General features: G+C 45.6%; 1 protein-coding gene across 1 annotated transcript in view; it reads right to left on the bottom strand.

Moving 5' to 3' along the window:
- BCAS1 (brain enriched myelin associated protein 1) overlaps positions 1-14752 on the bottom strand; it is a 111432-nt gene that overhangs the window by 88171 nt on the left and 8509 nt on the right. The window contains exons 2-3 of the mRNA XM_082643382.1: positions 11909-11985; positions 8993-9071 (exon numbers count right to left, since the gene is read on the bottom strand). Of these exons, the coding sequence (XP_082499508.1) occupies positions 8993-9071; positions 11909-11980 (151 nt within the window). The 5' untranslated portion in view covers positions 11981-11985. The remainder of the gene's footprint in view (positions 1-8992; positions 9072-11908; positions 11986-14752) is intronic.

Here is a 14752-nt window from a genome sequence, read left to right as displayed (position 1 = left end):
CCCAGACTTCTTGTTATAATTAAAAGTGCTATTTACTTAGTGCTGTATTGCAGCAGATACATCAGGATCTACAACTCTCTCTTCAGCCACATTTTCTTGCTCTGCTGCCACTGGTCTGATGTGCCACCGTTCATTTGTTCATCAGTCATTTCCAAGCCCTTTGTGTATCTCAGAGCCTGTGTTAACTTTGGGATTATTGCAACAACAAAGGAAATACTCTGTTCTCAGGAATTTTTACTCAAGTGGCCAAAACATTAAAAAAGCCAGCCAATTGTGGGGAGATAGAGGATGCTAAGAGGACACGTGTGTTTGCTCCCTTCCCAACCAGTGAGGCTGGTCCCACGTCTTTCTCTCTATCAGGTAGCTATGAGTTTTGGCACTGGGTCTCCCATCACACGTTGCCCAGGCATCATGACTGGCATATTCTTTTCCTCTCATTCATTATGTTACAGCATCGGCAGGAGCACTGTTTACTCAAGTAAGGATTTTCAGTCCAGTGAAACGATTCCACTTCTTTTTTTAAAAAAAGCAAAATCAGGCAATTCTTTTTAGAAAAAATCAACTAGGAACAAAAAAAGGAAAGATTAATTTTTTAGAAACTTCTTACCCAGGTGAAACAGAGACGGTCTTCTGTTTCTGAAAAATGGCGTTTTCTGGCAGATAAATCATGCCTTAGTCTCTACCGTTCATCAGCAGTGAGAACTGAACAATTTTTTTAAAAGGGGGAACTAATGTGATCAATTTGATAGAAAGGAATCAGAGAAGGAGAAAAATGAGGCATTTTTATTTCCCTAAAAACTGGTGAGGTTTTAGGCATAAATACACAGGTGGGGAAGTCTGGGCAGGTGATACAACAGGGGAAAGGCCAGTGATAAGGGACACTCATGACAGTGGACTCTGCTTGTAGATTTCCCTGTCTTTTTATTTCGTCACATTTACCCTGTGCCAGCCACTGTTCTTGGAGCCACCCTACACAGTTAATATTATTATTATTCCCATTTTCTAGATGAGTCTCTGAGAGTACACATTTCTTGCCAAGGTTACATAGCTAGTGAGCGGCAAAGCCACAACCTGGTCTGTGAGCCTCCAAAGCTTCAGTGTGCTCATATTAGTTTCCTTTTGCTGCTGTAACAAATTACCATAATTTTTGTGCCTGAAAACAACCCCAAATATCTTACAGTTCTAAAGGTCAGACATCAGAAATGGGTCAACTCCTGGAAGCTTGAGGGGAGAATCTGCTTCCTTGCTCTGAAATCGAGCAGGACCCTACAGGACCTTCTAGGGGACAGACCTCTGTGTCCCCCGCCTCTTGTTTATAGAAAACCTTTAGCCTCCTAGGCCTTCCCCAAGTTCCCAAGAGCAAATTTAATCACAGAAATGAGAAAATGCAGAAACAAAGGAAAACAGTCAAGCAGGACAAAAGAATAATAGTTTAGCCACAAAACAAAGTCAAGACCTTTAGTTCCTCTTCAAGGGCTACAGATAATATCCTGAGCCATATCCTTGAGTTGCTTTGCAGATACTAAAAACTCCACAGGTGGAGGGAGCTAACTACATGATGAGCACCAGCACGGAGACCCCAGACCAGTTAGAACCAGAAAGTTGATGACTGAAATTTCTGAAATACCTCCCAGTTACCTCACCACCAACCAATCAGAAGAATGTCCACGAGCTGATCAGGCAGCCTGCAACCCTCTCCCTCAGCTTGCTTTTAAAAACCCTTCCCCAAAAGCCAGGGGACAGTTCAAGTCTTTTGAGCCTAAGCTGCCCATTCTCCACGCTGGGCGCCTTGCAATAAACACTGTACTTCCCTTCACCACAATCCAGCATCAGTACATTGGCTTTGCTGTGCATGGGGCGAGTGGACCCAAGTTTGGTTTGGTAATCCACATTCCTTGCCTCATGGCCCATTCCTCCATATTCAAGGCCAGCAATGGAGCATCTTGAAGTCTCTCTCTCTGTGACATCCACTCCATCATTATATCTCTTTCTCTGACTCTGACCCTCCTGCCTCCTGTTACCATGGCTGTTAGCCTTGAGCTCTAACCCTCCGCCTTGCTTGAGGGGATGTAAGCTGCAGAGAAGTGTTATCCTTATCCTACAGGAGACCACCGGAAGAGAAAAACAAGAGCCCACCGGAACTGGTTCGAATCAACAAGGGACAAGACGGCAGAAGCCCCGACCTCCAGCAGACCGTGAACTTCATTACATGCTCCCTGTAATACAGTAGCAGCTAAATAACACCCACCAGCACCGTGACCGTTGACAGTTGCCATGGCAACAGCCGGAGGAGGGCATACAAGGACTGAAAGGGGGTGTTGTTCCAGTACTGAGCATACCACACCCCTATTCTCGGAGAAGTCATGAACATTTCTCCCTCTCTTTACTAAATTCCCTCCCTTTTGCCTCGACCCTCCTATATATACGGTGTCTCAGACCAAGGTGGGTTGAGAAGTTGATTTTTGAACTAAGTCCCTGCTTCTCCATTCTCTGGCCATTGAATAAAGCTTGTGCTGTTTCAGCCTCAGCGTCAGTTTTGTCATTGGCTGTGTGAATCCGAACAGAAAAAGCACCTTCCCCACCACGGCAGGGGGCTTCGGCCTGGCTAGGGCCTAAGTGGTGATCCATACGACCAATCTGGTAACATCCCCTCTTATAAGGACCCTGTGGTTACATTAGGCCCGCCTGGATAATACAGGATCAGCTCCCCATCTCAAGATCCTTAAATTTTTTTTTTTTTTTTTTGCGGTACGTGGGCCTCTCACTGTTGTGGCCTCTCCCGTTGCGGAGCACAGGCTCCGGACGCGCAGGCTCAGCGGCCATGGCTCACGGGCCCAGCCGCTCCGCGGCATGTGGGATCCTCCCAGACCGGGGCGCGAACCCGTGTCCCCTGCATCGGCAGGCGGACTCTCAACCACTGCGCCACCAGGGAAGCCCCAAGATCCTTAATTTAATTACCTCTGCAAAACCTGCTTTTGACAAGCCAGGTAACATATTCACAGGTTCCGGAGATTCAGATGTGGACATCTGGCCTTTTCTTAGCAGGATAGTTTTGAGGTCCCTCACGGTGCTGTATTTGGCGGTAGCTCATTCCTATTTCTGCTGAGGACTGTGTGTGCCTGCCCTAACTGATGCAACCACTCTACTGATGGACATTTTGCTCTTTTGGAAGTACTTCCCCAGATACTTTGGAATTCACATCAACATGTCCTGGAAAAAGAAAGGGAGAAACCCAATATATGAATTTTAACAATCACGTTTTGGTAGAGCGAACACATTAGCCTCTAACCCGAAGTTGCAAGACAATGTGTTGCTCTCTGTGGCACTGCAGGTAAATCATATTGTGCGTGGCTTTGGCATCATTACCAGCTTTCTCTGACACAGACTTTCAAATGGCATCTGAAATTGGCAAATTAAGCTAGAAATATAATGTGGCAATAAAAATGAGACATTTTGATTTTCTAAGATATTGTTATTGAAGATGAATTATAATGCTAAGCTTTGGAGAGAAAGCCCTCATCCACATGAGCTGTACTACTTGATGTTTGTTTGATATCAAAATCCCCTGGTCTCAAAAAAAAAAAAAAAATCCCCTGGTCTTTTGCCCTTCCCAAGAAAAAATACGGTGTGAAATAAATTTATATCTATGAGGAAACAGAATGTAATTTCATGAATCAGTTTAAAAGAAGTGTTTTGCCTGATTGCTCTCTCTCTTCCTACTTATTTGGAAGACAAATAAGTAAAACATTGAAAAAGAATAAGGGATGTAGGAAAAAAAAATTTTAAGGTCGGATTTTAAATCTGTAAGTGCTATGCTAGACAGAGCTAATACAGTTAACTTCAAACTGTAATGACAGCCTTTATTAACATTAAATCCAACACAGAAAAATAAACTTTCCTCACATGTTGACCACGTGCCAGGCACTCTTCCAAATACTGTAGGTGTATCAACTCCTTTAAGCCTCCCAGTGATCTTCGAAGCTCTGGCCTACTGTTATTATGATTCCCATTTTACAGATGTGAGAACAGAGAGGCTGAGCAACTTGCCTAAGGTCACACAGCAGAGCCACAACTTGAATTTAGGATCCTGACTCCCTAGGCTGTGTGCTCAGCCACTGTGCCATCACTGCTTCTCAATAAGTCTTCACAGGAAACATTCCCACATGGCAATGAACAGTTTTAATTGTAATAGGAAAAAGTATAGATGGAAGGAAGGAACACAGTCACCCAGCATCCCACTTAGCTATTTTTCTGGTGACTTGTCTCTGTGTGCATACATATATGCAAACACCAAGAGAGATGAACACAAACGTGCATCAAAAGACCCAGTCAGAAAATTCTGTCCAAAGGACAAAAAAAAGTCACCCAGAATCCCACTCTTATACCCCTTTAAAAACTGCATCGAAAATGATAACAACCTAGGGCAAAGAGCATGAGGATGATAAGCTGCCTTCCTCATTAAAAGAGATAATCATTCCAAAGCAAGTTGCAGAGACCTGGGCTGTCAATGAATGCAGGCAGAGTTTTTGACTTCAGAGGATTAACTTAACCCCTTTACAGAGTCTCAAGCCGGTGCTGATGCAAGGCTGCAGGGTATGAGAGCTACGTGCAACCAACCTACGACTCACTCAAACCAGATTCTCTTTTCCCTTGTGTGTAGGTATCCACACAGCAATACACTGTCCCAGACTGTTGCCCTATATTTCTGTTACTTATTTTCCTCTTTCCAGGAAGACTGCCTCTTATATAAAAATAAATGTTGGGAGCAGGGAGGAAAGGAGCGAAGGAGGGAGAAAAAAAAGGGAGGGAGGGGCAGAGAAAGAGAAGGAGAGAGAGACAGAGAGAGAGAGAGAGACAAGAGAGGGAGAGAAAGCCTTTCTCAATTTTCAAGTTTGTTCCCATGCCCTTCCTACACACTCCTTGCCCTTGTGCCCCATATTAAATAGGGGCATAAAAACAACAACAGTAATAATACAAATGAAAAGGATGATAAAGAAAACCCTTTCTGTCGGGCATATTATATTCTCAGTGCCTCTCAATTTTTTGAGAACACCTACAGTTTGCAAATTATAAAAACAATATGATTCTCATTTCAAAGTCTGTGCATCTCAATAGCCAGCTTTACACTGTTCTCATCAAAGGCCGCTGCTGTCAATATAATCCATTTTGTGCACATCAAAGCAGAAGCTTGACTCACAGGGTTGAAAGGCAGGAAGAGACTTGTGACATGATCTCATCCTGTGGTTGCCAATCCTGGCTATGCGTCAGAATCTTCTAGAAAGCTTTCAACAGTTCAGATCCCCAGGCCTCAACCTTAGGGTATTCTAGACAGAGGCTATGGGCTGGGACCTGGGCATCTAAGTTTTTAACAAGCAACCTAGGGGTATAATGTATTAAGAAATACAGGACTTCCCTGGATGTCCAGTGGTTAAGACTCTACGCTTCCACTGCAGGGGGCACGGGTTTGATCCCTAGTCGGGGAACTAAGATCCCGCAAGCAGTGCAGCATGGCCAAAAAATAAAAATAAATTAAAAAATAAATCTATATTTGGCCTTCATCTCTGTTCCTGGCACAGAGCTCCTAAAACTTAACTTTAAGAGCCATGAAGAAGACTTTTAACATTCATAACAAGCCAGCCCCTTTTAACCACATCTGAGTTTATGTTATTGAGGTGACTTTGGAAAAGCCCCTAAGGATGGGGGCCCCGGTTGCCAGGGGAACAAGTCATGTGATTAGAGGGCTGGGACTTTCAGCCTCACCGCCCCCCCATCTCCAGGGAGGGGAGAGTAGCTGGATATTGAGTTCCACCATCGATGGCCAATGATTTAATCAAGCATGCCTACATAATAAAGTCTCCACAAATGTCCCTCAAGAACATGGTTCAGAGAGCTTCTGGGTTGGTGACCACGTGGAGGTGCTGGGAGTGTGGCTTGTCTAGAGAGGGCATGGAAGATCCACTGCCCCATCCACTGCCCCCAGGATCCCCTCCCCCATTCCTTCCCCTATGCATCTCTTCCATCTGGCTGTTGCTGAGTTGTATCCTCTTAAAATGAACTGGTAATCTAATAAGTACATTGTCTTCCTGTGTTCTGTGAGCCATTCTAGCAAATGACTGAATCTGAGGAGGAGGTCGTGAGAACCTCTGATCTGTAGCCAAGTGGGAACAGAAGTTGCGGGTAACCTGGGGACTCCCCACTTGCCATTGGCAACTTAAGTGGGAGGTAGTCTTGTGGGAGGGAGCCCTTAAACTGTGGGAGCTATTGCTAACTCTGGGTTGATGGTGTCAGAACCGAACTGAATTGTGGGACACCCAGCTGGTGTCACAGAATCACTTGTATGGAAAACCCACACATCTGGTGTCAGATGTGGTGTGGGTAGCAGAGCATAGCGAGGGGAAACAGACAGCAGTATTTTTCTTACACTAGGAAATTCTAAAGCCTCTGGAACCAATGCTATGATTCATCTCATTGTTCAGGAAATGAAGCTGAAGCCCAGAAACTTACATGTAAAGGACAGCAACCATAACCATCATATAATCATGATAGCTAATACATACATAGCACTTACTATGTGCCAGGCACTGAAAGATATACTTTTATTATATCTGATATCTATGTTGTAGGTACTGTTATTATCCCACTTCACAGACGAGGAGGCTGAGGTTCAGAGAGGTTATTTAACTGGCTCAAGGTCACACAGCTGGTAGGCGGCAAAACCAGCAGTCTGATTCCAGAGTTCTTACCCTCGACCACTGGGCTATACTGCCCCATATAATTTATAGATATTCCTCACATAGTAGAACTCAGTCATTTTTGATGCTTTGAATTTATAGCCTTATACTCCAGAATGAAATCAAATAGGTAAGTACATTGTCCAGTTTTAATACTGCCCTCTGTTGTCTTCTATATTTTACTTGTTCCTTTGGAATTCCTAAGTGCTGGGTAATATGTAAAATGCTTGGTGAATGATCTCCTTGAGTGCTTTCAGCAATTCTGTGAGCTAGGTGTTCTTATCCCCACTTTACAGATGAGAAAACCGAGGCTTAGAAAGCCAAACGACTTGCTCCAGGTCACACAGCTAGTAAGTTGCAGGGCAGGGATTTTCACTTTGGTCTATCAGACTCTGAAGAGGCCAGCCTCTTAGTGTTTCTACTCTATTGCTTTTAACTCATTGCTGAGTTAAAGCCTCGGCCTCTACCAGGCGTCACACATACTCAAGAGAGATGAGTACTGTTAAGAGTTGAATTGCTGAGGGGCTTCCCTGGTGGTGCAGTGGTTGAGAATCCGCCTGCCAATAAAGGAGACACGGGTTCGAGCCCTGGTCCAGGAGGATCCCACATGCCATGGAGCAGCTGGGCCCGTGTGCCACAACTGCTGAGCCTGCGCTCTGGAGCCCACGGGCCACAACTGCTGAGGCCCGTGAGCCTAGAGCCCATGCTCTGCAACGGGAGAGGCCGCCGCGGTGAGAGGGCTGCACACCACTGCGAAGAGTGGCCGCTGCTCGCCTCAACTAGAGAAAAGCCCGTGTGCAGCAACGAGGACCCAATGCAGCCAAAAATAAATTAAAATAAATTAAAAAAAAAAAAAAAAAGAGTTGAATTGCCAAGAAGATGAAGTCCTAGCCTCCAGTTTCTATGACCTCATTTGGAAAGAGAGTCTTTACAGAGGACCAAGTTAAGATGAGGCCAGTGGGGGTGTGCCCAATCCCATGGGGCTGTGTCCTTATAAAAGGGGGAGGTTTGGACACAGAGTGGAGAAGGAAGATGCTATGAAGACACAGGGAGAGCCCCTTTACGCCGCATAAGAACACAGCGAGAGGGTGCTGACTCTGAACCAGAAAGTGGGCCCTTACCAAAACTGAGCCATGCTGGGACCCTCATCTTGGACTTCCCAGCCTTCAGAACTGCCTCTCACTGTTGTGGCCTCTCCCGTTGTGGAGCACAGGCTCCGGACGCGCAGGCTCAGGGGCCATGGCTCACGGGCCCAGCCGCTCCGTGGCATGTGGGATCTTCCCGGACCGGGGCACGAACCCTTGTCCCCTGCATCGGCAGGCGGACTCTCAACCACTGCGCCACCAGGGAAGCCTGATGGAGAGAATAAGGCTCAGAACGTTTAAGAAACCTTCTCCAAGATCCCAGAGTAAAAGCAGCAAAGATACAATTTTAACTCAGCCTCTCCCGTTGCTGAGCATGAGCTCCAGACGCGCAGGCCCAGTGGCCATGGCTCACGGGCCCAGCCGCTCCACGGCATGTGGGATCTTCCCGGACCGGGACACGAACCCGCGTCCCCGGCATCAGCAGGCGGACTCTCAACAACTGCGCCACCAGGGAAGCCCCATAAGTTTGTTTTTGAAGGCTGTGAGTCTGTTTCTGTTTTGTAAATAAGTTCATTTGTATCATCTTTTTAGATTCCACATATAAGTGATATCATATGACGGTTGTCTTTCTCTTTCTGACTTACTTCGCTTAGTGTGATGGTCTCTAGGTCCATCCATATTGCTGCAGATGGCATTATTTTGTTCCTTTTTATGGCTGAGTGGTGTTGCATTGTGTGTGTGTGCCATATCTTCCTTATCCATTCCTCTGTCAATGGATATTTAGGTTGCTTCCATGTCTTGACTATTATAAACAGTGCTTCAGTGAAAAAAAAAAAAAAAAAAAAAGACACAGGGAGAGCACCACGTAGAAGCCAAGGAGCGCTTGAGGCCACCAGGAGCCAGGGCACAGGCAGGGAGCAAACTCTCAGAAGGCGCCAACCCTGCCCACACCTTGATTTCCAACTTCTGGCCCCAACACGGTGAGACGATACATTTCTGTTGCTTAAGCCACCTGATTAGTGACACTGTGTTTGCAGCCCCAGGAACTAATACAAGTGTCTTCCACGTGAGTCTGTGGCTTCAACTCTTCCATCTTGTTTCACCATCAACAGGGGTCAGCAGACCCTTCACCATCCCCCCAACCCACAGGAGGAGCAGTCCCCACATGACACTGACCTTCATGGTAGGGTTGAACGGAGTGGGTGGATACCATCACCAGCATCCCATTTTGACCACACTCGTCGCCAGATGCCACCTGGAACAGAACATGTGGCAGTATTAGCCGAGTCTTTGGGGAAAGTCGGAAAAACTCAAGGAAGGACCTCAAGGCCACAAGGGTGCCTCACAAAATTTAAGTCTGCATTTCTAGGAACTACCCCGTTTTCTATCACACCTCAGAGAAACTATATAACCCGCGGCAAGGACTGGACTCCTGTGTTGATAAGAGCTTTGGTCTCTACCTCCTTTCAATGAGCCCCACAAGCACAAGCAGGACAGACACCCTCGTACAGATAGGACACACAGGCAAACTGGGGTGCTGGTCTGACCAGGGAGGGGACAAGAACTTAACATGCTGTGAGGTTAACCACACTCCAGGGTCCTGCACACAAGCACAGGCCTCTCGTCAAATACAGGAAGTTCGTTGTTGCTATTTTTCTGCTCCATACCCACTCCTTCCACTGCACTGTTACAACCCCCTTCCAATTTTAGACCACTGCCCTGAATTTTTTTCTCTTCTGTTATTTATTGTAGACATTTAAAAAGATTATACATATATATGTATGCATAGATGTACATATATATTATACACACGCACATACACTCACATGGAAAGAAAAAAAGTTTGCAAAAAAGAATGCATGTTAGGGCTTCCCTGGTGGTGCAGTGGTTAAGAATCCGCCTGCCAATGCATGGGGCACGGGTTCAAACCCTGGTCCGGGAAGATCCCACATGCCACGGAGCAACTAAGCCCGTGGGCCACAACTACCGAGCCTGTGCTCTAGAGCCCGCGAGCCACAACTGCTGAGCCTGTGCGCCTAGAGCCCATGCTCTGCAACAAGAGAAGCCACCGCAGTGAGAAGCCCGTGCACCGCAATGAAGAGTAGCCCCCGCTCCCCCCAACTAGAGAAAGACTGCACGCAGCAATGAAGACCCAATGCAGCCAAAAATAAATAAATAAATAAATAAAATTTATATATAAAAAAAGAATGTATGTTATATGTCATTTTAGTAATAAAATAAATTATACCTCTAATAATTGGCATTAACTGAATATTGATTATATGCTAAGTACTCTGCATATCATGTCTTATTTTGCTAATACTATTAGTAGTATAATATATGTTAATAAGTACAGAGAGAAGGAAAAACTAAAGGACTAAATACTCACCTCCTGATGATGGGAAACTACTGGGGAGATGTGGAAGATATTTCCTTTCTTTATATTTTTGTAACAGTTTTGCTTAAAAGAAGCCTGTGTTGGGAGCTCCCTGGCAGTCCAGTGGTTAGGACTCGGTGCTTTCACTGCCTGGGCCCAGGTTCAATCCCTGGTCGGGGAATTAAGATCCCCCAAGCCACATGGTGTGGCCAAAAATAAATAAATAAAAATAAAAGAAGCCTGTGTTCTTGAATTTATCATTAACCCTACCAAGAAATCATAAAACTGAAATATCAAACTCATGTGCTCATTTGGCTCTGAGGTCATAACTGGCATCCCTGGGGTAATACTTGGTGTGCAAATTTGATCTACTTGGCTCACAGAAGTTTGTTTGTTTTTGTTTTAAGTATTTTGGAATCAGTTGCCAATATTTCAAAAATCAGGAGGTTGCATTAACACCTTTTTCCAGCTTCAAATGAAAAATAAGTCTCTGGGAACATGCTGAGGGTAAAGTTGGTCAGAACTAGCTGTCTGCAAGTGGGCTTCACCCTCCTGCTTTGCTCATTTTTGTCACTGCCTGGTCCTGGAGGCCAGAGGCTCTCAGACTTGGAATCATTTGGGGATCTTGGGAAACTACTGATGGCAGGGCCCCTACCCGGAGGTTGTGTTTTAGTTGGTCTCAGGTGGTGCTGGGCATCGGGCGTTTTCAACATTTCCCAGGGATTCTAATACATGGTCAGGTGTGAGAATCTTCTCTGAATCCAGCCTTCTATTCTGAGCAGGAATTCCCTCTATGCTGTGATCAGTATCAGTTCGTAGGTGTTACCTCCTCCTCCAATGATTTCCATGTCTAACTGGGCTCTAAATCTTAAACTGAATTGATTGCAGAATCACTGGTGGTGGACATTTAGGTTCTCTGCTGCCTGCTTGTAGATCTAAGGTCTAAGGAGAAGCATTTGGGTGTCCCTGGCCTCAGCCCTCCAGAGCCATCTGCTAAAGGAGGGATTCACAAACAAGAAGTTCTACACGTTGGCTGAACCTGCAACAGTTGAGGAGCCTTGGAAATACAGGTGCCACCCTGGTTTCCACACACAGATTCTGGTTTCATTGGTCTAGGGTACAATTCCAGCCCCACAATTCATTTTTAAGTTTCCCAGATGATTCTAATGTCCAGCCACAGCTGCCAACTGCTGATCCAAAACTGGGTTTCTCATCCTCAGCACTGCTGATACTTTGGGCTGGATCATTCTCTGCTGTGGCGCCGTCTTGTGCACTGCAGGGCGGCATCCCTGGCTGTACCCACTAGATGCCAGTGGTACTACCCGAGCTGTGACAACCAAGAAACATCTCCAGACACTGCCAAGTGTCCCCTGGTGGGGAGGCAAAATCACCCACAGCTGAGAACCCCTGGTCCAAACCCACTTGGGAACAGAGATCAGATTGGCCCCATGGGAATCAATCACCATGGAGACAGGTTTCATAGGCTCCCAGCCCTGCAGTTTCTAACTCAGCAGGCCTTGGGCGGGGCCTAAGGGCCTGCACTTTTAACAAGCTCCTTGATGGGTTTGGAGGTTTGAATACAACTGAACAACCCCTGGGAGGAGCAGCAGCAGCAATCACGCCTCTGTGATGAGCCCTGGGCAGGCTGTTTATTCTGCCGTTATCCCGACCCTCCCAACTAGTAGCTAATGGCCCAGTGACCATAACCACACTACCTTGTGAGTGTCTGCTTCCGAGTCATTCTCTTGGTCCTCCACTCTTTGGGGAACACTCATTTGCTTACCCATTGTTCCTGCAACAGAGAAAAAGAGAGACACAGAGAAAAATGAAAACCCAAGACCAGCAGAAGTCTCACTCCTGCCTATAAAACTAAGGTGCAGAGACTGCCAAGTTACTGTGGGTATATTATCACAAGCCCCAGGTAGACCAATTGCTTATGTTTATTTTGGGGGATGAGGGGAGATTTGGGGCTCATAAATTCAACAGAATAAAAGTCAAATGCAGCCCCAGTTTTCAACTGCATTTCATTGCTGGGAGAATATTATCATCTCAAAAAGGATATTCCGTGTAGATAACATTTTCTTCTTTCTTAGCCAGTCACAACTATTATATCAAGGGGATTTTAGAATTGGGACAGTTAAAATAATACTTATAATTTTTAGTATTCTCTGATCCTCAAACTAAATTTAGTCCCCTGTTAAAACCTTTCATAGGACTGGCATTTTTTTTTCATAGCACTTAGCACTACGTGTAATTATATGTTTATTTAGCTAAATTTTCATTCATTTATTGATTCAACAAATATATAGTGAGTGCCAGCTCTGTACCTTACGCTGTGCCAGACACTAGAGTTACAGCTGTGAATTAAATGGATGAGGCCCCCGACTTCATGGAGTTGAAATCTGTTGGGTGGACAGACAATAAACAAATAGACAATAAATCCACAAATCAGGCCGTTTTCGATAGTTCAAGGCAGCATGGTGCAGTGGTTATGAGCACAGACCGGGAGCAAGACAACCTGGGCTTGAACCCTCTCCCTGCCCCTCACTGCTGTGTGTCCTTGGATGAGCTGATTAGCCTCTCTGTGCCTTACAGGACTGCTACAAGGACACAATGAGTTAATGCTTGTAAAGTGGTTAGAATAATGTGTGGCTCTTAAGAAGCAATATACATGTTAATGTGTTAACAAAACACATAGGATTCAGTGCTATGAATAAAAAGGAAATTTGTAACGTAACAAGAGGGGGGCCACAGCAGAGGGCAAGAGGTGGCAGCGCTGAATAGGAGGGTTCTGGAATGAAGTAACAATTGATCTAGATTTGGAGGGCAAAACAGAGTATTTAACTTCTGTCTGCCTTCCCCAATAAACTGTAAGCACCACGAAGGCAGGGACTGTCTGTCTTTACCCACGGTTATATCTCCTATTCTCAGCACTGCATCTGCATTGATCAGGTGCTAAGTTACTACTGATTAGTTGAGTGGAGGGAATAATCATTCATAACGACCCCTCACCCGGCAGGCGCTGAACTAGACACTTACCCACGTTATCACTAAACCTCTCAAGAGCCTTGTTAGAACAATAATGGTAATAGTTAACAATAATTTAGCATGTTCTCAGTTCCGAGCGCGTTTCCTGTACCGTCTCATGTAGCCCTACACACCCGTGTGAAAGAGGTGCTGCCATTGTGTCCCTCTAGCTGAGAGGAAGCTGAGTCACAAGGAGGTAAATTACCTTCCAAAGGTCAGCCTGTTAAAGATGGCAGAGACTAGATTCAAACACCGGCTGCCTGTGCTCCCAACCACTGGAATGTTCCACATATTATTACCTCCCCTTGTAAAGGAAATTGAGTCTCCCAAGCTCACCCAGAACACATCCAGAAAATGGCCGAGTGAGGATTTGACCCAGAGTATGTCTGGTTCCAGAAGTGGGACTCTTTCAGCCACTCCAAGCTTCCTTACTACCTAAAAGCTTCTCTTCCACGCACACAAACGATTCCAGCGTAGCGCGCATCTCCAAAGACCTGGCTGCTGGCTCATCTGCCCTGATGGCTCTCAGAATAACAGCCAGGGCTTTTGCTTTCTGGCTGAAAGCAGCCAGTGCGTCTCCAAGGATTCCCATGGGCCTCTGGCCCATGGTATGAGTTTTTATGCCCTGGTAATAGACTCAAGTAATTAGAAATTGGGGAGGCCAGAAAAGGGCTTTCTTGGGGGAACCTGGTAGATATCAGAATCTGGGGATTATATATGTTTACTAATTACAACATGTAATCAAGCTGAGCAGTGCTAAAACATACAGGACACGAGTTATGTTGCAATATTTTCTATTTATAAAATCCAAGATATACATACTTACAATAGGCCATCACTTCATCTATAAATGGGACTTTATGAATATATTATTATTATTTTTTTTCTTTCTTTCTTTTTTTTTTTTTGCGGTACACGGGCCTCTCACTGTTGTGGCCTCTCCCGTTGTGGAGCACAGGCTCCGGACGCGCAGGCTCATTGGCCATGGCTCACCGGCCCAGCCGCTCCGCGGCATGTGGGATCTTCCCGGACCGGGGCACGAACCCGCGTCCCCTGCATCGGCAGGCAGACTCTCAACCACTGCGCCACCAGGGAAGCCCATGAATATATTATTGAATATTCAAGGCCAGGGTCAGGAAATGACAGCTGGGGGACAAATCCAGCCTGCTGCCTGTTTTAGTATGGCCAGTGAGCTAAGAATGGGTTTTACATTTATAAGTCGTTGGAAAAAAAATCAGAAGAATCATGGATTGTGACACATGAAAATTATATGAAATTCAAATTTTGGTATCCATAAATAAAATGTTATTGGAAGACGTCCATGCCCATTCAGTTATGTATTATCTACGTACGTCTGCTTCCACGTACCGAGGCAGAGTTGAGTAGTTGCAACAGAGACCATATGGCCTGCAAAGCTTCAGATATTTACTGTCTGGCCCTTTCTACAAAGTTTATCCCTTCTGCTCAAGATCACCCTGCGTAACAGATACCCATTTTGCAAATAAGGAGATCGAAGCAGCTGAGAGGTTAAG

Source organism: Mesoplodon mirus (assembly GCF_964341445.2).
Source record: "Mesoplodon mirus genome assembly, chromosome: 15".
In the NCBI taxonomy this organism is placed as follows: Eukaryota; Metazoa; Chordata; class Mammalia; order Artiodactyla; family Ziphiidae; genus Mesoplodon; species Mesoplodon mirus.
Note: the sequence above shows the minus strand (reverse complement) of the source record. Positions and strands in the feature narration are given on the sequence as shown.